The 25,671-nt window shown below is 40.5% G+C and overlaps 1 protein-coding gene across 5 annotated transcripts in view; it reads right to left on the reverse strand.

Moving 5' to 3' along the window:
* osbpl8 (oxysterol binding protein-like 8) overlaps positions 1–25,671 on the reverse strand; it is an 87,615-nt gene that overhangs the window by 36,766 nt on the left and 25,178 nt on the right. For 3 of the 5 annotated variants that reach the window (XM_038738466.1, XM_038738464.1, XM_038738465.1), the window contains 2 exons: positions 7,156–7,192; positions 5,402–5,578 (listed from right to left, as the gene is read on the reverse strand). In XM_038738466.1, the coding sequence (XP_038594394.1) occupies positions 5,402–5,578; positions 7,156–7,192 (214 nt within the window). Of the gene's footprint in view, positions 1–5,401; positions 5,579–7,155; positions 7,193–20,953; positions 21,071–25,671 lie in introns of those variants that run through there. The other 2 variants (XM_038738468.1, XM_038738467.1) reach the window with 2 other exon arrangements.

The raw sequence follows: 25,671 nt of genomic DNA on the forward strand, positions 1-25,671 counted from the left end.
TGAGATGTATTGGGGGGAAATATTTCTTCAATTCAGTTTTGCAGTCAACATGCCGTGACTTGAAACATCAATCTTTGGATCTGCAGGGCAATGCTTTAACCGCTGGACTATTCCTGCTACAGTACTGTGTTAGTTTTCACAGTCCTCTGTTGCGAAATAACATTAAGACACAGAAAACGACTAATCTCATGAAAACTTTATTCCATGTAAACAATGTTTTCATTTTGAAAGACCAACAATACACAAATTTAAAAAGAAGCACAGCAAGTCAGTGGGAGTTATACATTATGCTGACAGCAAGAAGTTCAAACACCATGCAGCTGTGATCAATTACAGTGGACCGAGATGGGAATCGAAACTGGGTCTGCAAAGATAACCACTGCTCTCAAGACCAACACACTATGAACTGAGCTATCACGTAAGAGCGGCTTTCAACCTTTCAATGTCATTTTGGTATTTTTAGTTAGGAAATACACCCACCTAAAGGATTATTACGAACACCATACTAATACTGTGTTTGACCCCCTTTGGCCTTCAGAACTGCCTTAATTCTACGTGGCATTGATTCAACAAGGTGCTGAAAGCATTCTTTAGAAATGTTGGCCCATATTGATGGATAGCATCTTGAAGTTGATGGAGATTTGTGGGATGCACATCCAGGGCACGAAGCTCCCGTTCCACCACATCCCAAAGATGCTCTATTGGGTTGAGATCTGGTGACTGTGGGGGCCATTTTAGTACAGTGAACTCATTGTCATGTTCAAAAAACCAATTTGAAATGATTGGAGCTTTGTGACATGATGCATTATCCTGCTGGAAGTAGCCATCAGAGGATGGGTACATGGTGGCCATAAAGGGATGGACATGGTCAGAAACAATGCTCAGGTAGGCCGTGGCATTTAAACGATGCCCAATTGGCACTAAGGGGCCTAAAGTGTGCCAAGAAAACATCCCCCACACCATTACACCACCACCAGCAGCCTGCACAGTGGTAACAAGGCATGATGGATCCATGTTCTCATTCTGTTTACGCCAAATTCTGACTCTACCATCTGAATGTCTCAACAGAAATCGAGACTCATCAGACCAGGCAACATTTTTCCAGTCTTCAACTGTCCAATTTTGGTGAGCTCTTGCAAATTGTAGCCTCTTTTTTTTTTATTTGTAGTGGAGATGAGTGGTACCCGGTGGGGTCTTCTGCCGTTGTAGCCCATCTGCCTCAAGGTTGTGCGTGTTGTGGCTTCACAAATGCTTTGCTGCATACCTCGGTTGTAACGAGTGGTTATTTCAGTCAAAGTTGCTCTTCTATCAGCTTGAATCAGTCGGCCCATTCTCCTCTGACCTCATCAACAAGGCATTTTCGCCCACAGGACTGCCGCATACTGGATGTTTTTCCCTTTTCACACCATTCTTTGTAAACCCTAGAAATGGTTGTGCGTGAAAATTCCAGTAACTGAGCAGATTGTGAAATACTCAGACCGGCCCGTCTGGCACCAACAACAATGCCACGCTCAAAATAGCTTAAATCACCTTTCTTTCCCATTCTGACATTCAGTTTGGAGTTCAGGAGATTGTCTTGACCAGGACCACACCCCTAAATGCATTGAAGCAACTGCCATGTGATTGGTTGATTAGATAATTGCATTAATGAGAAATTGAACAGGTGTTCCTAATAATCCTTTAGGTGAGTGTATCTTTAGTTTGTTTTGCATCATTAAGTTCAAACACCATGCAGGTGTTTAAAGTTGAAAGCAATTATCACAGCTTCCTACGGGATTCGAAGAATAAGATGAAACCTGATGCCTAACTCACTGATCCACTAGCCAGCCTGGTTAGCTTGACACAACTTGATCTTTTGTTGATAGAAACGTGCATTTGCTTTAAAATAAATAAATAAATAATTAAGAAGCTTTTCAGCTGTCATTTTGTTTTTTTTAGTTCGTGCTTGAGTAGCTGAGCATTAAAATATACATCATGTGTCCACACTCCAAAAACGAAGGATGATTTAGCGAACTAAAGAATTAGTGACAGGGGGAGAACTCAGCCTGCAGTTAGAACAGGAAGTGAATGAGACCACGACTGTGACTTACCTATCCATTAAGGTTCAGAGCTAAAACATTAAACCTTCACTGAACAAGATTTCACACTAATGATGTCAGGTCCTTCTTTGGAGGGAGAATTTGATTACGAACCAAACCACATGTAAATTAGGGCTTTTGAGTGATTACTTGTGCCTAAATATAGCAAACAGGTCAGTCAGAGGTGAGGCTCTTCACTCCAATCAAATGTAATTATAACAGAACTTATGAGAATCACCTTCTAGAAATCATGCTTGTTGTTTACAGAGTAGCATCAATTTAAAAAAAAGCTATGGAAAATAACTAGGAAATAATATATATCTTTATAATCGATCTTCTCACCTTCCCTGTGAAATTTCATAAATATGTCACTGCAACTATCTTCACCATGTGAGTCTACAGTCTGTATTTCTTAGTGAAATACACAGCTGAACCGCACATTAAACATCTCAGCCTTCAAACTAAGAAAACAATTACTGGATGTTCAGACACGGGTCAAGAAAAACACATCAAGTCATAGACTGACTTTGACAACACCAAGGGCTAGTTCAAGCAAAATCAGTTGCCACGGATACCCATTTTGGGCTGCAGGGAGTTGAGAGTCTGCTTCACAGATGCAGTTATGGTTAGGGGGTGGTGTTGCTGGACAGGCGATAGCCACGTATGCTTGTAGGTTTGCTGCTGCTATATCATGCTTACAGTGCACGCGCTCAGGATACTCTTTGGAAATACTTTCTTTCATTTCATTTCACTAATTTGATTCAACTGGACAAAACAGTGTTCAGGTCAGATGCAGGACAAAGGCAATCACCGTCATACCATGCATGATGACATGTCTTATTCTTGATAAATATACAGAAACATAAATAACACACACAAACACACACTGTGATGGTGAGACAAACAGAACAATGTATGTTATTTTTCGTGTGGAGGTCAAAAAAGAGGGATGTGAATTTATTTCCATGTTATGCTAACTCCCTCTTCTGGTAGAAGCAGACGTACAGCCCTTACAGGAGTGGAAAAAAAACCACGGAGTTGTCTCAAATGTTTTCAAGACGTTGAGCGAACAAATGTAAAAGCCAACAATCTAGTATTGAGGAGTCACATGTTTGCAATGACGTGCCTCTATTATTAGGTCACATATTTGCAGTTTTAGATTTGACTTTGTGTTAAGTGCGAAACTACAACATTCCCATGGCTTATCAAACCCAGCAGCAAAGACAGCTTCACATCCATCTATGAAAACTATTACAACTACTACAAACTATGAAACTGGTAGAAACTGGTCAGATTCCCTCTGTCCGGATCAAAACTACCAGGCAACAGCAGGCCAAACACTGTTAATCTAATCTACTTGGTTAAAATGTTAAAACCCAGCTGGTGAGTTTTGAAGCTGTATGAAAGAATCTGTAATTCCCCACTCTTGCCGTGCTATCATCAAATAAAACCTAACTATATGAGTCTTTGAACAGATCAGACTGAGAAGATGTACATCAAAACCCTGAAGTTCACCAACCACAGCAGAGAATCCACAAGAGGGGGCTGTAACACAAGAACAGGACAGAAGGAGTATGATGGGTGATGTAAGACCCCTGAACAAATCTACCCTTGAGCTTATTTCTTAACAGTGACACAGCATCGATTTGATTTGTAACTAATGTGTGGTAATCTGGGGATTTCCAGTGGCGTGACTATCATTTGACCACAATGAGTCCAACCATACAGACCTCTTGAACTTACAGAGCTCAAAGGTTGAGGGTAACAGATTTTTATAGAGCAACATCAAGAGTCTGAGTATTTATGATGTACCACAAATACACCGGCTGTTTTACTAATTTTTACTTGTAAGGCAAGGCAAGTTTATTTGTATAGCACATTTCATACACAAAGGCAATTCAAAGTGCTTTACATAATTCATTATTGACTTACAAAATACAAATAACAGAAACCGCTTTAAAGGACATTAAAATGGTTGCTGTATAGGTTATACACACAGCACCTATACTGAATGAAGGGTTAGCATCCCCAAACAGGTCTCAGGCTGTCACAAAGTGATTTACTGCATATACAAAATTCAATATTGCAGAATTACCAAAGCAGCACAAAAAGAGAGGACAGAAATCTGATTATCCTGCCGGTAAATGCCTGTGCATCAGCAGATTTGCAGGCTGGGAACCACTCATCAAGCGAGTATGAGTCATTGTTACTCCACCAGCAGCATCTGGTAAAGGTAAAGGCTAAACACAGACTGCTGTCCTGAGGCTAGAAATGTCCAATGTCACCAACATAACATAAACCGAAGAAAAGAAAGAAAAAGGTAGCAGGATTTTAAGAGTTAAGAGATTCAGGCAGGGTTGGGAAATATGGTTATATATGAATGTATATTCACGTTTTTTTATCAGAACAATTAGTGCCTCATCACATAGAACTAGAATTACCAGAAAATGTGTAGGAACTCAAAAATCAGATCACCGGAGATCGGAGAATGTAATCCTATGCAAACCTGTCCTGTGAGAAATGTCCAGAAAAGAGAGTTGAATTGCTTTTAAAGCCAGCAACTGTTGCAGCAAGTGGCAATTATAAAACAACAGTAAATGTAAAAAAGTCGTACAAGAAGAAAAGAGTCATGAAGTCAACTTCAGCGGGAAGTGTTGAATTTAATTAACAGAGGCTTAACACAGAATAAGAACCTACTAATATTATTTTGTGATAGTGAGCAGAGTGTTAAGTATGTAGGACTAAGTTATCGGATGTATGTACAAAATGTCTGAAACTTGCAGTAAACTATTGAGTGCAACATTTCTATGGCAACCGGCAGCGCTTGTAGAAGCAGCAGCTGGTAGCTCCTTCAAACTTCACTACACTGTTTCAGTTTTTTCAGGCTTCATTGCCGTAACACACACCTCTGACAGAAATAGTCATTGGAAAAGGAAGCTGGTATTTACGGCCCGATTAGCACAACCAGGCACCACGGCGGGTGCGGTTATCGCACAGAGGTGGGGAAAGTGGGCCATGCTGGCCCTGCTTTCACTCCAGGCTGATGCTAAAAGTCCGGTCTGGACAAAATGGGACTCACGATGACCAAGCAACGGAAATCAGAGACTGTTGTGCCCACATCTTTACACCGACCTGCCCCAAGTATGTATATACAATTGTTTTATTTTATTTAAATGTTACCATATTTTAATACACATTTAATTATCTATTAAGTTATGTGTGTGTGGCATGAAGGGACAACACATTTCAGTTTGTTATACAACCTTTGTGTTGTGTATAATGACGAATAAACCACCTTGTACCAAAGGAAGTGTGTATCTTACCATGGGTGTAGCTGATCCCCGGGCTGAGGGTGGAGGGAGTGGCAATGTGTTCCCTGTTGGGCGTTTGGAGGCCTGCCTCCTTCTCCCTCTCCCTCTCCTTGTCCCGCTCCTTCACCTGGCGCTGGCTCATCCTGCCTGGGGTCAGAAGGACGGTGTCATCACTGCACACTACGGCAGCTACAGAGAAAACGAGCCAGGGAAATGACAAGGAAGGGAGGTGAGAGATAAAAAGGAAGGACATGAGCGAAAGATCAGACATGCTGCCACTTTACTTCAGATCAGAGAACATGTACAGACAGCCCCCTTGTGGAGCATCTGCTAGGTACAGCCTTCTGTTTCATAACCCATTTTCTGATAACTTACATAACATTTGTTTTCATCCATGTCTTATGATTGGAAAAAGTGGTGATAGCCTTCATGTGTGTCTCTTATCACTCCACCTTGTTTACATGGTGCTAATGAAGCAAGCAGGCATTTTATTCCTAGGAAATGGGAGCGCAGTTTTATTGACAATGGACCAAAATAAATGTATGAATTAAAACACAAGGATTATCTTTTGTTGAACAAAACACTCCCTGATTTTGTTGTATGGTAGCTCCTTATAAAACTCTATTTTTGCCATAGGACTTCTTGAGTTTATTAAGTTAAGAAAATTAGGAATTAATTAATTAGAATCTAATTAGCTGCGCTACTCGGCATACCGCCTGGCAACTGCAGGACCTCCTGTGGTACATGTACCCATGTTTGCTAACTAGCGCCGTAGATTACCTGCTGTATTTCTATCTAAGAGAGAGTCTTAGCTGATTGACTGGGCTAAAACAATCAAGCAAAACTATTTTTGTACACAAAGGACTCATCAAAGTGGCTGAATGGATTTTCATAGATGGGAGAAATTCTTCCTGGAAAGTCATTGTATTTGTGAGTTCAATTAAACATTCAGCAGGGGATGTGCTCGTCTTTTTAATTTTGCCCGTTAGTAATCTTCTAAACCCTCCAGACTGTGTCCACACACACACACACACACACACACACACACACATACAAACACATGTGATAACAAATATACTACATAATCCAGATGATAATCCAGTGATGTCAGCGTCTGTCTGTGCTATCAGACAGCAGGGTGTGTTCAGCAGTTGAGTTGTTGTGGATGGTTACTGTAAACGCAGCTGTGTACATGTATGTGCGCTCTTGTGGGCATGAAAAGAACCACATATCCAGAACACACACACACGCTCACTTTTCCGCAATACACCGCTAACTCACACCTGTCACAGTAGAGAAGCTTGAAGGTTTGAACAACAGCAAGTGACAAATCAGGTGGTAAAGACACATTTAAAACAAGGCATTTTTAAGGGGGCATCAGTGCTACAGAAACACAGCCTATACAACATGGAAAACCTGCAAGTATAAAGAAAGCTCCAAGCTAAATTAATGTCAAAGAGACTTTATGTAAATTTTGCTCCATGACCAACTGCAGTTAATGGTTTATTAATGAGGGTGGACCTTTGTGGAATAAAGCAAGTGAAATAGCTATTAGGAGCCTCAGGACAGTTAAAGTACACACTGGCATTGAAAAATAAACATATTTAAAAGAACATTTGTCAGAGGAAATTGGGTGACTTACTATTAGATTTTTGCCCTACTTAAAAACACACACACTTTCCCATTCCCCTAAATACCAGCCCTGGCCCTTCCCCTGACAGTGTTCACTGCCCATAGCCCCTTCCTCTGAAAGGTCACTGGCTTACCGGAGGTTGCATGGTGTTCTCTCAACTCTGCATGGTGCTATCAGAGGAATAGGGTGGAGATAGAAAAAGAAAAGTACAAGTGATAGCAGGGAACATAGAGAGAAACAGGAACGGAGAGGGAGAGGGATTGAAGAAGAAGTGTGTCCCGAGATTTTGGATAAAGATTAAAGGGGGAGAAGGAGGAGCATCCACCATGTGTTGTTGGCCAGATGTTGGTAGTGGTAGGTTTGCGTGCAGCAGGATGGGCGATAGTGGCAGCATCAGCAACAGCAGCATCAGTGGGAGAAGCCGCAGCCACACAGGACGACAACAACAACAACAACAAAAAAAAGGAATAAAAAAAAAAAAAAAAGAAGAGGAGACAAGAGACAGAAAACAAAAGAAATAGACATTAGTATAACAAAAATGTAAACGGAGAACATAACTTGACACAGAACTGGCAACATATCAGGGCAATGGCAGGGATAAGATAAGGGATTGGGTAATACAAGATGATTGAATGAACTGAGATTACAGTACACACACACACACACACACACACACACACACACACACACACTCTTGTACAAGTAGAACAAATGCAGTCCAGGGACTGAAGTTAATTTTAAATGTTTTATTTTTTGTCTGCCACTTACAAATGTTATCTTTGGAAATGTATGCACTAAATGAAGAGATACCATTCAGCTCATTTAGGCATTATTTAATGTAAAGAATGTCAATTAGGGCTGACCCCAAATAGTCGAAGATTCGATACGGTCAGTCTCACAGTCGAAGCTCGAAGATCACACCATTTTGGCCATCTGGGGAAGCTCAACGTCTGATTTTATTTAGACCTACCAGTTTTCTCCCAATAAGTAAATATACAGCCTATTATAATGTACATTTCAACATATAGTGCTGTAAATAAACATGTGAAAAGAAAGAAGCTTTTAATAAATGTTTTTAAAGTGCGTGAATAAATCCAAAATTGTAACCTTGACCCTTAAGGAAGGGGGTGGCAGTGCGCGTGTGTGGGCGTAATATGTTTGTGTATGTGTGTAGTGGCAGTAGAGGAACACTTATCACCACTGATGAACCACACAAAGATTATTATATCGTTTTTAAACAGAAGCCTACTTGAAACAGACCTGCGAGAAACCGCGACGTGCGTTCCGTTGTCGGCCGCACGGGACGCATGTAAAACTTGGCACAAGACCGGTGAATGGCAGGCGAGTCAATTGACAAATCAATTAATCTACAATTTGTTTAAGCTCTATTTAGACAACATAAATTAGATTATTATACCAATTATTAATTGACAATTTAAAGACATATTAAGGATTTCATCTCACAGTATATTTGCCCCTCTGCATTAATTTTGTTGACGTTCATTATTATCAGTTCATTTTTCAAGTATTGAAACTACAGATTTTATAAATGTATAAACCTGTTTAACTCAAATAGGTATAAAGAAGTGTGAGCACAGTGCCACCTAAAAGTGTATTAAGTTCAACCCACAGAGCAGCAATAGACGCACTCATTGGCCAGATCTTGAGCTCTGGCCCCAAACACAATTCCCTCCACCTGTTCCTGTGCACAGCAGAGGGCGGAAGCTCACTACGGCTATCCTCTGTCCTGCAAGCCACACTTCAGCAGCAGGTAAGCAGTAGTCAGTCAAAATGTCAAGACACTGCAGACTGTCCCTAATCTCTCTATCTATCCATCCCAACTGCCCATTTAACAGGATGGTAATTAACACACGATGGCTGCAGCGGATAGCGTGGTAAACTGACGTCACAGTCATACCCAGAACACCGCCCTAATCCCCAGTAAGACGAAACACAACCACAGGCAGCACAGTAAGAAGAAAGACAAAGTCAACAATGTCACTGATTGGATATAGCTCAGTTAATCGGGAAGGGGGAAATCAAACTGCTAAGTTCTGATTGGCTAGAAACCTTAGAGTCACTTTCTGAGAGGATGGACAACACTAAGAGCAGCTTACAACGACAAGGCAAACGGATTAGGAAACTGTCATGAACGTCAGAGGTCAATAAACAGGGCTTTGTGGAGGGGCATCAACAGAGTGGTTTTCTAATGCAATCTTGGCTCAGCTCATCGTCTTGCAGTGGGAAAGCACAGTTACACTGACCTCCAGTCACGGGGGCATGGGGGCAAGAGGAGTTTGTGACTGAAAGGATTGAGACGATTCCTAGATAGTTCCTCCTAAATACTCGAAGAACACAAATCAACAATCTTCTTTTTTCCACTATCATATATGACAAACTCGTGGCTACTGTCAGACTGACGTGAGAATCCGGCGTGGATGCTCTTAATAAAAGCCTCACCTGATGATTAGTGATTAGTTTGATTAATTATGTAGATGAGTGTGGGGGTGGGGAGGAGAGTGCCAGAGAGATAAAGCAAATGCTATGAATAATCTGTGTCACTAAGAAAAAATATAAATTGTGACAGGCAGCCTGAGAACAGTTTTATTGGTAGACACAGTAGGATCACTACATGTGGCAGGCCTATATTAGCATTTGAAAAGCAGTGGAGGCTGGTTGGTGACTCAACTCTGTCGGGGGGAGGGAGTAGATCTAAATGCATGACAGGCCAATGAAAGGCATCCTTCCTGGCTAAAGTTTGACTCATTCAAAACTTCCAGGAAACAATAGTTTATTTTATGCTTTGTAAAGTATTTTAAGTTTTGTAAAAACTGCAGGTACTATAACTTTCTTTCTGTTACAAAATTATTCTGTCAGTAAACAGTTTTTGCACACAGTAACTGGATTAATGAAAAGGTGGTTATATATGTTATTTAGGTAAATTCAAAAGCAAATTTAACAATTAAAATAAATAAATGAGGAAGAAAGGGAAATGAATGAACGAATTGGCAGCTGGGATTAACTTCAGGGTACATTTTTGCACTAACTTGAAAAAGTCATTACATTTTTTTGGCAGAGAGGGAGTGGTCTAAGTCTTGCACCAAAGCTGCTTTTAGTTTGGTTAACAGATTGGGGAACATATCAACTCTGATATTCAGTCATAGAAGACAGATGCAGATCCTTCGCTTAATGGACTGAAGGCAAGCTCCAGATCGATAAAATTGTCGTCAAGTGTGTTGGGAATGCAGGATATTTGAGACTGCACAAAGTGTCTGATCTGTAAATGTCTAAAGATGTGGGCCTTTGGTGGGTTACCTCGCAGAGAGTTGCCCCAATGAGGCAAAGATGTATCTAAATTTTATTCACATTTAGGTAACTATCAGATCAGACTCGCTATCATCTTGCATCATACTTGATTTTTAGCTACATTTAAAATTCAACTTGGTTTTTATTTCAAGTTGCCTCCAGTTAAAATTTCAACTTTTCATTTTCAGTCCCATTTCAGAAATTAAAAACTTGAGCTCCTCTGACTTGAACTCTAGTGACCTGAAAAGATCATTTGAATTAGTGTTTTCTAAACTCATCAAATTAAGTTTTCTAAAGAAACAGTTTAGCGTATGTCCCAGCATTCAGTGCTTTCATTTGTGTAGTTTAGTAAAGTACAAAGTAAATATACATCATGGAAAATTGTTTATATGTCTTTTAACAGAAGTCACGATTGTTTCCTCTGAGAGTATGAAAACAATGCCAACAATATTGAAGGTTAGAGTCTAATTCAGTCCCTATGCCAATACACTTTTATTGTACTGACAGCAGCCTCCTAACATTGGCTTTGCACTAACGCTGGTGCAAAGGTAGCGAACAGGATCTGCAAAAGCAGTAAGCAAAGTCTTTGAGCCAAATGATTCTTCAAACAGACTGTAACTAGAAAATAAATCTAAATGTAAGGTTTGCTGATGTTACTAAAAAGCTGTTGATTGAACTTAACTTCAGGTTCAGGGACCTTGCATATGTTTTTTAGTTTAAACAACTTAAATATATTTGATTAAACTGGCCATACTCTTGCATTTAGAGGATGGTCGTGCTGAATGACAAATTTGACACTGCCTGGATGTTGCCAAGTCTTGAAATTATTTTATAGGTTTACCCTTGTGAGCTGCCCAATACAACCACATTCTTTTGTTAGACAGCAGTTGGACTAGTACCTGCAGGTAGTGTGAGTCAGTTTTTAGTTAAGTGTAAACCAAAAGGCGGATCTTAGATAAACCAGAGGAGTTGAGCAATCAGTGACACTAGGATGTTAGTGAAGATGGTAGCAGAGATACGTACATGTGTGACTGTCAAGCTCAGAAATGATATCCACAACTAAAAGATATAAAAAATTAAGGCTGGACATAGCAGGTATTGCTGCAACAGAGGCCTTGCTGTATTTGATTAGGGTGAAGTGATATAAGGATAAGGATATGCGGCCAGACTCACACAGGAGGCGTGTTGGCCTTAGCTTGCTGCACCTTGTTAACTTGTTTTTTATTTGTCATTTTGTGTGCTTCTGCTACCGATCACAGCTCTCTGTGAACAGTTTCCCCCCAGTTCCCTGCAGGGCTGAATTTCCTACATTAAACATTTCAGAATAAGAGCGTTTTGCCTGCCTGATTTTGCTGAATTGTTTAGATGTAGTTGATTCGATATGTTGTCCTTGATTTTTGTGCTTCTACCGTGGTTAAAAAGGCTACTTTCTTGTCTGTTTTAAATGTGACGCGTCTTCTGTCAAAGACCGGCTGCCGATTCTCCGCACAGCAGTGCGGAGGGCCGCTTCTGGGAAGCTGCGCTTCTGGTGTGAGCACAAGCATTGACTACAATGGCCGCTCAAAGCTCCGGCAGCCGCTGCGCAGCTGTAGCGCAGCGCACACGGCTCCTGTGTGAGTCCAGCGTGACTCAAAGTAAACAGACTCACAATGATGGCTCACACATTTAGATTCCAAAGCAGCTTGTTCTACCACCGAGGGCAAAACATAATAGATACGTCATTGAGGGCCAATAATTCAACCTTGACTGCAGATATATTAATATACATTTTCAATTATTGCATCACCTCTCCACCTCAGAACAGGTCAGTGTCACAGCATTTTTATTCATGTTTTGTTCGACTTTGAGGTGACAGTGAGTTGAATATTTAAGTGTGTATCATTGCATGGGTGTCAGACAACCTTCCCTGGATTAACAAAGGTAAAATAAAAACAGACCAATGTCACCATCATCTCAAGGTGTGGCATGTTGTCCAGTTCTCCTTCAGGGGGTAAACAAAAAAAGTAGTATTTTAGGACAAAGAGACATTTTGCTGTCTGAATGTGGGTGGATTTTTCTGCCTTTTAAGTGGCTTTCAGACCGAAGCCAGCAACCCTGCTGTGTCGACTAGAAGACTTACAAGACCAGTGGAGGAGATGCTCTGAAATATTTCAAGTTCTGTCTGAAGCAGAGTCATAAAGCAAAAGCAGAGATGGGAGTAATGGTGCAAAACCACCAGTTTTATTCCCCATTTCGAGAGAAGCTGACTTTGTGGGACACTTGGGAGGTTATATACATTTTTTATTTTACCTGCACAAACAGTAAATTTGCCTCGTATTTTATCTTCATATTTTAGAGCCATTTTGTTCCTGCTTTGCTTCTGTTTGGCACCTTGCAAATCCCTGGTGACGTAGTAGCTGCTCACAGGGCTAGTAGTGAACAACTGTAGTTGACCACTAACATGCTAGACAGCAGCGAACATGCTAGCGCTGGTCAGTCACTATATCTTTGTACTGAACAGTCTGTGCTGTGTACCCGCTCCTGGCATTTTGTTTGCAGGATCATAAATCATTTCATTCACTAAAGAGTTTTAATGAAGATGGCAAAAGGCTCTAATGTAATTCATAAGTAAACTACATTTTCCAGTAGCTTTGCTTGGACTCTTTTCCATATTAATTTCCACACTTGCATCCCAATTCCCACCTTTGCACGTATAGTACAGTGTACTAAGAATTCATCATTTAGTCTCATTCATCAACTGCCAGCCGCGGTAATTACTACAAAATTTACAGCACAAATATCCATAAACATTCATATATTGTATATATACATACAGTATATAAAATATATACACATGCTGTAACAGAAATGAACCCCATCTCCTCCAAAGCTTCCAAAGCTCTACAGAAAACACTGCCTTAAACACAGAGCGCGCTCTGCCCCTGGAAAGATGAAGAGTGCTTATGCAGGATAAAATGCCATGACATATTACATAATAGTTAAACATCACTTGCAGCAGATTTCTGACCCAGATTCTTTTTAGTAGCAGGGAAAGAAGAGATAACAGCAGCCTTTTTCCTTTTTTCTATATCTGACGGGCGACTTTTGACATTTTTTCAGCTTACAATCAAAACACGTTGTTATGAAGGCAAAACAAAAATACCGCACTAATAGAACGGACTGTCTTGTGTATGTAAGCTACACATACCTCTAACAAATCCTCCATCAACTTAAACATCATCTGTGTATAAGTTGTTGAGGAGACAATTATCATGACATTTATCATGGCAAAAGTAAAAAATATAAAAGGATTAACTGTTAACTTATATATGTAGGAAAGTGTGAATCATGTTTGAATTGCTCCTTTCTGTAGCTGCTCTTCATACTGTATGGTTGCTGCAAATACGGATGAGTAAAGAACTTAAGGGGGGAAGAAGACATAAGCTGCCTTAGCAAGGTGTATTTCCACGTCCCTCCAGAACAGCGTCAGTGCTCCTTGCCATAGATTCTCCACGTCTCTGAACTCTGCTGGAGGAATAACCAACGATCCTTTAAAAGATTCCCTCATTTGGTGTTTTGATGACGGTGGTGGAGAGATCTGGTAACTGTGTGGGACAAAGCCTATGATTCATATCATTTTCATACTCCCTCACTCCTTGTACGGAAGCATCTTCCACCTGTCTGAATCTTCTAAAGCCACACACAACTTGGCACATTCTCAGCAAGGAACGAGCAATTAAACTTTAATTAACCCACAAACACGTTGGGTTTAGTGCTGCTGTACCGTAAACCTGCATTATTTACCTGCAAACCAGCAGCAAGTATAATTTTGACATATTATTTCCTTATAAAATTATATGGCTAATTTGTTAGCTTTACGCTACAGACAAGCAACAATGGCATTATTTGAAATCGTGAATCAGGCCAAGTGGTAAATGTTCACTATTCTCTCTCCTTTTGCTCTCCACCAGCTCCAGAGAAAAATATCTGACTCTAAATCCTAAGTTTAAAAGATTTAAAATAGACATTAAAGTTTAGGTATGAGGATCGTTAATTTTTATTGATACTGATACCCTTATTGAGACTGCTTAACGATCCGATTCTTTATCGATACTTTACTATTATTTAGTGATGGTGGATTTGGTAAGACCAGACCCAACGGGCATGAGGTAGCCATAACGTTATATATTGAGATGACATATCACTTGTGATAAATAAACATATATTGAAGTGTACATATGAACTGCCTGGTTGTTTTTAATTTAATACAGATCAATGAGAGCAATTTCACAGTGTCTCTCAAAAAGGCCTTTAAACTTCTTAAAGTTCAAATGCTGGACAACAACGGTGATTACCTGCTCAACATGTTAATGTAAAATGGTGATGTGCTATTGTGTTAGTTATTGAGACGTGGGAGTGAATGAACAGCCACTTAGGTTAATAGGAAAGTCTCCCGCCTACCACACAGTATAAAGAAGTTTCTCACAACAGCTGCTGTGACACCGGATTAATCAGCTGCGTTTATGAAGCCTAGGTAAGAGCTTTGTTATTTCTGAATGCTAATTACTGAGATTCATCTGTTGTAATTTTAATGTGTATGGTATATATTTGCCGCAGTAACACACAAGAAAACCAATCTACAGTGTTTAGATCTCTCTACCAAAACCCACCGCAAATAAACTGAAAACAACGTATCTAGTTTCCAGGAAAACCACAGCACATGATGGTATCTTGTTTCATTCTCTATCTCTGCCTTAATTAAGCAACCTGATCTAAGTCTCCTTCTACCGATGTCCTGATCTCGAGTTTTTACCCCAGATGCTGATCTTGTAAGTGGCACTCGGCTCTACTTAAAAGACTAGTCCTCTGAGAGGTAGAATCATCATCAGAATCATGAGAGAGACAGTGTTACTGAGTTACTGAAATTGCTAAAATAAAAAGAATTTTCAAGATAAACACAAACATATCTAGAATAATAAGGTAAATAGTGTCACTCATGAGTATTGGAACCATAGTATGTGGGTGGGACAGGACCCACCTACTTTTAAAGACCAATGATATTGGACCCACTCACTTTTACTGTCTGTAACGTTAATTCAGCGCATCTGTTTGTTCACTTTTTCAGAGCGACGTCAGTCTAATTAATTAAACTCCATTCCGCACTTTAGCTACTTCTTTCACGCTGCTGCTTCCTCTAATCCATTCCATCAGGCTCAATCAGTGCTTAAACTCCACTCCATGTTTTCACTACTCACGCCATCTGCAATGCTGCAGAGCTGCTGCTGCTCAGGTGGGTCTGGCTGTGTGCTCACTTACTGTCACTAAATATGCTAGCTAGCTACACTATGTCAACATCAAATCAACCAGTGTTAGATGCTCTCTGAATCCTGGTCAATGAGAGAAGCTAGCTGTGGTACCAGTGCCTGATCTGATCCAAAAGTGGACTGGACAAAATGATCGCTTTTATTGATATCACACTGATGATATTACATGAGAAAGTTGATCTACAGGAGAAACATATCTGAAAGCAACACAGAATAACTGAGAGCTGCACTGCATTAGATTCTGTTAAGAGTTCTGGATTTTGAATTGTCACCTGCTATCTGAATTTTGTGTTTCCCTTTGTATAAATTAAAACATTTCCACCATAAATCGATGCAGGAAAGACAGAAAATTCAAAAGAATGAAGGAAATTAAGTGTTAATGCTCAGAACCCCCAGACCCCCCAAAACTATAAAACTTCAGGATCCTTGATAGAGACTCTATTGTCATTGTATATAAAATACAACGAAATGGAGTTTAGAGCAACCATTTGACTTTAAATAGCATATAAAATAGTGTTAAAAAAACATCACGTCTTGTTCTCTTGACACCAATAGGTTAAATATTTTTAAAAATCCTGGAGGAGGACCCACCCACATTTTTTCTGCTTCCGACTCCCATGGTGTCTAGCTTGTTCTAGTGGCTATATTCACTGACGGAACACAGGTGGATAGAAAGCACTACATGCTGAAAGATCATGCAGACATTTTGAAATGAAAATAGTTCTAAAGTACAACAATAAACTAATAATTTAAAACAAAATGCTGAAAGTATTGACAAAAGGATGAAATGCAAAGACAACTGAGCTGGATAATTACAAAATGAACAACATAAAGAAACATGATTCAATTTGCTCTGATTACATTCCACCTGCTCTGTAATTTAAAATAAAAAGAGTGCAAAAAATACAATTAGAAATTAGGGAAAAAAGGAGCAGTACAACAAAATTACATGGTAAAAACTGAGGATACAGCACATCTCATCTCTATAACATCAAATACTGCCGCCTTTTCAACAGTGTTTGCTGCATTCCACCATCTCCCAAACCATCCTCTCCCTCCTCCTCCGCAGCACTAGCTGAGTGTGAAAACACTGAGTCTGGCCCAGCATGCGGTAGTGTCAGAGAGGCTTTATCCATCAAAGAACTGACACATCTGTCGGCACGAGGTGGGTCCATGGCCACAGCCTGAGTTCAGGCAGGCAGCGAGCTACTGTATGAGTTGCAGGTCTTGGAAGCTGCCCATATGGTGAATGATTTACAGCTGGAGTGGAACCGCAATCATATGGCCCCAGAGAGTGTGGCCAGAGCCGACTGAGTTGGCAAAGACACCATCCAAACAAAAACCTGAGCCAAGGTAATAAACACTAGTCTTGCATTTGAAAAGTAGCCAGAAAGGTAGGCTTTACAATATTTAATTATCAGAATGAGCAGCCAATAAGCCACCAAGTGCTTTATGTGTCTGTGTTGACCTTATAGAAAGACAACAAGCAAACAGGCAGATGCAGAGCAGGTGAGGAAGTAAGAGTTCACATTTCCTTCCTAAAGTGTCAGTGTCACTCTGGGTGAAACTGAGCGGGCCTGACTTGTCATTATCACTTCGGTACATTTGAAGCATGACAAAAGACAGTATTGCCTTTCATTCCTCTGGTAGAGCCATGCTGGGCTTAAGAATCCCAATGAACAGAAACAAAAGTGTGGACAGAATGTGACGGATGTGCAATGACTGCTGGGACTCAACGACAACGGTCTCACTAATGCAATCCAAAAAATTCGTTATGTCCGTGGAGCTCTTCACCGCTGTGCTGGGGCGCAGGTGTGGAGAACATGGGGCCATCACTGAGGAGCTGAAGCAGTGTGCTGTCTGACAGTGAGCCCAAAAACGGCTCCTGTTAATTGGCCTGCTGCATTGAATGTGTGTTATAATGTCAGTCCCTGTATAAGTCTGATGCCTTGAAAGCCTGAAGTCTGATGAATTCCAATGTCAAGGGGACATCAATGGATTATTAGTCTTTTTCTTACTTCTATTATAATAATTCTCAAGAGAGTCTTTCCTCAAAGTTTGAAAGCTATGGTAATATCTATCTAGTATGAAATCTAGTACAATATAATACGTCCGATTCATATAAACATGCCTGCTTAACAAGTTATGGGCAACAGTTATAGCTTCATATTCATTTTAGGGCAATAGACACAATATTTCCTAAAGGTGAAAATTGTGTAAGAATACCATTTCAAATGAAATACTGTCGTGCTGCAAATCGTATTCTATAGATTTAAGAAAACATCTTTGTCTGGTACCAATCCCCTTAAGAATCACACCATATTCATTTTTTAATGTGTTCAATGAAAATGAGAATAATGATGTCTCCAATATCACAAATCATATCTCAATTGAAATATCAGTCAAAATAATCGCAATTAGATGTTTTTTCAAAATCGTTCAGCCCCAATTAATTTGCACAAGAATCATCCCTCTATGCATTCGTTGCAGTGGGGAAGTTTTGCTTAAAATCGTGTAGTTTGAACTAGGCTTAAGGTGAAGAAGCCTCTAGAGTATTTTTTCTTTCTTTTCACTACATCTCGTTATTTGATAACTTGGGGGTAAAATATATTTTTGTTGTACGTTTAGAAAAATACCGTCCAGTGAGAGCAACATGTACGTTTAATATAAATGTGTTGGGAGGTGCAGAACTACAGTTAACTGGTGAGCATTCCACTTCTGCTCCAGATATGGGTGGATGAATACCAAGAAAGGAAATCGGAATCCTTGTATGGCTTGACAGGAAATCCATGAAGAGATAATTCTCAGCGGCAGGGCATATTCCGACACTAGAGCAAACAGGAGCAATCCCTGAGGATTTCTGCTTTTCACCCCCTCTCTCTTGTTGCTAACATGAAACCTAATGATGTCACCTCTCAGGCGATTGGGAAGCAAGTAGATTAAAAAAAGGAATGTCTGTGGCTTGTAGGATATACAGCGGTTTGTCCATGTTTTAGCTTCATGAGGAAGGAGCAGGAGCATTTGATTACACTGCAACATTTCACCACATCAGCCTTCTTCAAAGCAGGGGAGGCCTGGAAGGGGGGTAGCTGGTTGGGTCCATGGGCCTCACATGGAGTGGAGTCTCAGTTTCATCGCTGTAGGGGGCATGGGGCTCAGAGACAGCATGGCGGTGGCAGGGTAAATGTTCTTAAGAGGAAGGGTGGGATAAATATTGAGGATCTACAATGGTTGTGGGGGAGGAATCAGGTTAGGTACGGTACTAAACTTTAACTACAGAATAATTAAGTCAAATGCTATTCTGTGATTATTTTCAGTTAAAGCACCTCACAATGCTGCGAGTGAACACATTCTTAGTATGGGCAAAGTGGGAATGAGCTGGCCTTCATAATGTTAGTATAAATCTCACACCAGGACAGGCTCAGCAATGAGGAAATGGAACCACTGGCTGATCACAGCTGGATTTTTTTCTTGGTTAGGGGGATTTAGAAAGCTGAGGTGTCGAGCAGGAGGCTCGAACAGGAAATATGTCATTACATTTTTAAGAGTTTGAGTTGAGACAGAATTTGGTGCCATTTCCTAGTAAGTGCTTCTGGATAGTGCAGCATGGGAGTTGTGGTCTGCTGATGCTGCATTTAACTGGAGCTGCACAATGTCGCACTAAGAAGATCTTACAATACGGAATGTATGACTAATTTAGTCTGGTTTCATCAAGGCCCACGTCTACACATTTTTCAAAGCTTCAGCAGGTGTTGTTCTTACAGTAGGTTGTTTCCTCAGTTGGAAAAATAACCAAACCAATCAGAGTTTGGTTAGTGGGATTAAGTTTGAACCCGTCATCTTCCTGCGCCAAAGCCAGAAACACGATGACAGAAAAATGGCATGGATGAGACAGACACAGTTGTATTTTGTAGTCAGTTGGCTTAACGAAATAACAACTCTTAAATCAACTCAATTTGACAAGAAAAACATTAAGTTAGATGCTCCTGACACTCGCCTACTTCTAAATGCTTCTGTTTTAAATCAAAATGACAACAGAATACATGTGGTATTCTGCAGGAAAAGCCACTACATAACTGCCCCTCAAGTACGCATTCTTATGTACAATTCTGAGGTACTTGCACGTTACTTGAGTATTTCAGTTTCAAGTTATTATACACAAAACATAATGATCATGTTTAAAATTACTCAAAACGGATTATTTTTACATTATGGTTTTGCTACTTTTACTTAGGTAAAGGATTTCAGTACTTCTTCCACAACTGAAAACAGCAAACATGAACACAGTATCAGACTGAATAATAAAAACACAAAAACACAAAAAGGCAATTCAATCTGATTACGAGGCTATAATTAATTGATCGGGTTACACATAAGTGTTTTGGTGGTCTGTGGTGTAGTACCATTTGAAGGCTGTCCTGTTGTTAAACTCCAGACTCCAGCAGCTGTTCAAAATGAATGAACATGCAGGCCTCAGCTAGTACTATCAATCTGATTACACATGCTCCAGCCCATCCAAGATTCCTGCCTCTTCTGTGGAAAACTGTTGTTGCGTAGCTGCATTCTGGCAAAAGATAACTGGTTAATTTGTCCTCATTCAAATGAGCCATGCACATGGTCTGGCATTTAGGTAGCAAATAAGAATTTTGATGCACATTTTTGCTGTTAACTTTTGTGAATGAAAGAGAAAAAAAAGTAGTTCATTTTGTCTTTTTTAAAACTATAGTTGAAAGCTTCTTTATGTTTTGAAGTGGGGCTATCATGTTTCTATAATGGACTCGATGTCGCTCCAGACAGACCTTCCCTCTCTGTCATTAGCCTCATTAGATCCGCGCTTTGGCCATCAGCCAGCAAGAGTCCGCCCAGTCCAGATACATGCATACATGATCTGTCTGAAGAAATAAAGAACTAATATTGAGCAGTGCAACTGTCTCTGCCGCGCTAATAGAAGCAGCATGACCAGTTAATTAGCTGTAAACGTAGCTCTTGAGCACAGTGTGGCAGCGAGTGTTGGCCTTCATTCACTGACAACATACTGAGCAAACAACAAGCTGGAGTGGAAACAACACAGCAGACTCTGTCCAAGTGTGAAACCTTATCACAAAGGCAAGTCTAAAGCTTAAATGACTCCCTTTTATGACAATACCACGTGACAACAAATTATTTTCTGAGACCGACTGCCAGGCTGAACACGTCTAAATCGAACTGCAGGACAAAATCATTCAAATGCGAGCGCACACAGCGTGATCAGCTTCAGCTCAGTTCTAATCCGCCCACTCCTGTTTCCCGTTTTGACACTTGATGGTGTGGAGGTTCACTTACAGAAAGAGAGGAAATGCGTCGCCCGCTCGTTTGCTGCCGCTTCTTGGTCAGACTGAACCTGGTACGACAAGCCACTGAGCTCAGCCCTGTCTCTCCCACACACACACACACACACACACACACACACACACACACACCAAACACTAAAGGGAGGAGACAAGGCAGAGAGAACGAACATGCGAGAGACTTTGAGCCTGCCTCTCTCTCTCTCTCTCTAATGACTGCTTTTTCTTCTCTTTCCTGCTCCTTTTCGTCCTCTTCTCCTTCAGTCTGTGCCTTCACTCATTTTTTTGTTGTCCCTCTGTAAATGTGTTACATCACTGGCATTTATTTACTCGTCCTCGACTTTTATTGGCCTCAAAGCTCTCATGACTTTCCCCTCTTGCTATCTTCCCATCCATCTATCTCATTCCTTTTTTGCCTTCCTCTATGTGAACCCCCCTCTCAGGCATTTTGACTACAACTCTTTTAAACATGGTTTTCAGAAAAACATCATCTGACACACAAACCAGCGCCACAAGACCACGAGACAAGAATGTAGGCTGTGGCTGTTTTAGGGCTGAAACTAGAGGACTAGAGCAGTCAGATCTCTGTGTATGCCCCTCCTGCACAGCTACAGTAACCACACAGACCTTCCTCTTTCTCATGTTGACCGAGGCCCTTCTGCACCAATATACCAAAGCACCCGCTGCAGCCACTGTGGAAACTCACCCCAGCGGTTGATGAATGCACGATGCAACCCAGTTGCGACCTTTTTATGGGCCCAATAATGCAAGGTTTAATGCAGTCTCCTGTGCTACTGTTTCCATTAAGCTACTAAACTGTTTTCCACACACAGCAGAATGTGGGCCATTTAAAGATACAATGCCAAATGCAACATTTACATTTATTCATTTAGCTGACTTATAATTGCTGTACATGATAGAGGTAGTACGCATCTGGAGCAACTAGGGGTTAAGTGTCTTGCTTGGGGACACATCGGTGTCTCACAGTGGATTCCGGGTCTCTCACACCAAAGGCATGTGTCTTATCCACTGTGCCATCACCACCCATATACACATGTTGAAGAGTTTATTATTGTTGACCAAAGTTTGTTTGTAGATGCTCATCTTCCATAAGAGTTAATTATCAGCGTCATCAACAAGCATATTTAGTCTCCTCGGGCAGGGTGAAACTGAGGTCTGCTGTGTTTACTTTCAAAACTCAACAACACAACATTTTTGTTCATATGCTGCCATTAGGAAAAGAACTTGAGATGGTAAAGCAGTGTGCAAATAGTCGACAGCAGCCGCTCTAAGAAATGGCACTGCGTGACTGCAGCTTGCTGTGGTTCTCACCAAATTTGACACCAGCTTGCTAAAAAATATGATTTATAACTTGATACTGTTGGACTGCACTGTGAAAAGAAAAGGTGTGAAGAGTGAAGTCATTTCACCCCTTTTGTTTACTAATCTCCCTGGAAAGTGACCTCTGCTTTGACATGTCTTTTGTTTGCCAGTAGATTTGTCAATGTGCCTGTTGCCAGGTGAATTCTTTCAAAGAATAGTTAGACATCATGCTTCTGTGCCAGATCGTTTCTTGGAGTCTTGTCATCAGAGGTGAGGATGCCAGGCAACCAGACTACCCTACATGTAGTGACTAGACCTGGCCAAGAAATAATCTCGGCACTGACACATTATGAACTTACAAAGCTCATTTAGCAAACAGTTACCCAAGTACACATGCAGCATTTCATTTGGCATCATGTTTCTGCCAACCTGATTAATGTTTACCCTCCTTTTAGCTCTGTTTTGGTCCACCAACTCCTGGGAAAAATATCTGTCTCTTTAGCTGCTAAACATTCCACTATGTTCACCACCTAGCTGCATCTGGAAACATTAAGGTAAGCAGTGTAAAACAGTAAAAACAGTGAAGTAAAACCAAAACTATGAGCTGAGAGACACGAAAGCCAGGTTTGGACTGCACAATATTGTTGTCTGTTACAACTACATGTTGGTGCCTGACCAATCAAAGCATGATGGAACAAAAATGTAAGAAGGAAACTATGGTAAGTACGATCTATATTACCATTTATTATAGATTTTTTTTCCCCGTTTATATCTGCTACATTTTATGGCTCATTACAGCTACAATGCTTATAGCATGCATGTGCATCCTATTGTCTCTTTTCTCTATGAAACTAAAGGAGTGAGGAGCTGAAAAAGAGAGTGTAACTTGTGTAAGTAAATATTAGAAGAATATGGTTTGGAAGTACTTTGAAGACGCAGCAGCTGCTCTTTCAAGTTCTGGAAAGCCTCTTTCAAAGAAGTGTAGTGATGCACATGAAAAAACAACAACATGTCGTGTCCTGAAAGAGGGAATTGGCATACAAAAGAACAAAAGAATAAAAGAAGTTGCAACAGAGCAGTCTACATCTAACCTGCTGAGAGGGATGACCATGATTCACATTATGGGGTTAGATAAGAGAAGTTTTTTCATTATGACAAAAAAAGCCTGTTCCTCATACGGCACTGTGGTGGCAAAGGAAGTAAAACAACCCAAAACTTACTTCAAGGAGACTGAAGTAGACTCAACCAAACAAACTGCATCCATCACATTCAGAAATGTAAAGCTTATTTGCAATGGAAATAAGATTTTAATTAGACTAAAGAGCTCCACTGCAGGCAGGAAACTCCTGCTGAGTGTGATTCAGTCTGTGGCTTTGACAATGTTTTCTCAAAGAAGGAATAACAAAGCACCCATTTATGGTAGTAACTGTGGCAGCAGCACAAAAAACTGTAATTTGGATTCATTATTTTTTTCTTCAAAACGTGCTGCAATTCAGTCATTTGACTTGGATTTATTTCAAAAGGGACCTTATTTAGTGACTCAAAACCTCACCAACTTTAGAATGCCATCAAAATCTGTAAAGTCACACACCCACATCAGTTACATGAATAAAGATATCTTTATCAGTTTGTATATTAATTATATTTCACATTTGTGCATCTAATTCTAAAGATGTTAATAGTAGAGTTAGGGTTATATGACCTAATTCTGGTAGATATAGTACCATCTCTGGAGAAACTCTGTGCCAAACACAATTATGTTGATTTGAGTAAAAATGTAGGAATAGAGGTGGGGTTGCCCCCTAAAAGTTGATAAGATGACCTGAGTTATCAGTTGAATCACTTGAATACTAAAATATATGCTCATAATATCTAGTCTAACATAAAAAGAACGATTAAACCATTTATTTTAACGACTGCGACAGGATGTTTGAAGCAGTCTTGTAAAAGGTTTGAGTGCCTCAGTCAGTCTCTGTTGTACGACGATTTCGGTATACAAAAGCATCTCTGCATCACCCACAGCATAACAGTTGCCTTCAAACCGTCTGTGGGATCTTCTAGGGGGCAGTGATGTCATTTTCCAAAATAAATGATGGGTCAGTAGGTGTTTTTTTTTTTTTTTTTTATAGCGTTGATCGCTCATCTCATACAGAACCTCCGGAGCAGGTTAGCCATTCAGCATAAGTAACATGGTACCCTAAGAAGTGAACCACCGTCACAGGACTGAAAACCCAGGGTTAAACCTGAAGTTACCACACTAACCCAAAACCCTGCTAAGTAGCACAGGCCCCGAGACTTTGTGTACATCAGGTTATAAGACAGTCTTTGGGGGTTCTTGCATGTTCAGAGTGTGGGCTAGTTTCTCAGCCGTATGGTGACTACAGCGTCACTACAGGCACTGATGTAGCCAGTCACACATCCGGCGTACTCCTCTATGTTTCTAGAAGAAGAGTATCTGGGGACCAAAGTTTGACTTGTCTGCATGATTCTTTGTCTGTAGACTGGGACAGTAACAGAGATGTGTCATGAGTCCAAAGTGGGGGTCAGAGGCAGCTTTTTAAAATACCAAATGGAGGATACATTTATGAATGCTTGATTGACTGTTTACAGTGCGCGTGCATAATAGCTAGGCTACAGGATAAATTTGTAAAACTGGACACACATGATGTCAACACATGACTGCGAGAATGGCTGCCCTCAAATCAACAGCCCACATCTGCCCAGCTAAAAAACAGATCTTTCTGTCAGGACTGAACAAAGCTTCGCAGGAGACACTGCGTTTTTACACTGCACTTACTAAAATCCCCCACATCATCTGAAGTTCACTTTTTCCAGTATTAAGAAAGTTACTGTATATTTTCAGACAATGATTTGAAGTTTTTCCACATCTAAGGCCAAGCTAAAGCCATGGAGGATAAGCTCGCTTCCTGTTTACTTTAACCTATTTACTTTAGTGGTGAGAATGTGCCTCATCAGCCCAGACCGTCAGCCTCGTTCTGTCAACACCACCCTGAGTCTGACTACTGATGTACAGAAGCTAAAGCCTCAGTTTCTCACTCCCTAAGAGCTGTATGAAGCCAATACCTCTGGTTTCTTGCAGCGTTCTGTAGCTTAATCCTGTCACATTATGTGGCATTGTAAGTCTGAGCACCAAGACCCGGTATCTAGCTCTGCCAGTTCAAAGTTATCTTAACAGCAGAATCAAGATGAAGCAACACAGTAGTAATATTAAAAGTTATATGTGGATAACTATAGGCATTGTGTCATGCATTTCTTGGATGCTGTTGTTTTGTTTAATTGTGCTTTTTCTAAACTGAACAAAATTATAAACGCAACACTTTTGTTTTTGCCCCCATTCATCATGAGCTGAACTCAAACATCTAAGACTTT

Source organism: Micropterus salmoides, unplaced genomic scaffold (assembly GCF_014851395.1).
Source record: "Micropterus salmoides isolate LMB-PRFRI ecotype aquatic unplaced genomic scaffold, ASM1485139v1 Ms_hic_scaffold_23, whole genome shotgun sequence".
Taxonomy (NCBI): domain Eukaryota; kingdom Metazoa; phylum Chordata; class Actinopteri; order Centrarchiformes; family Centrarchidae; genus Micropterus; species Micropterus salmoides.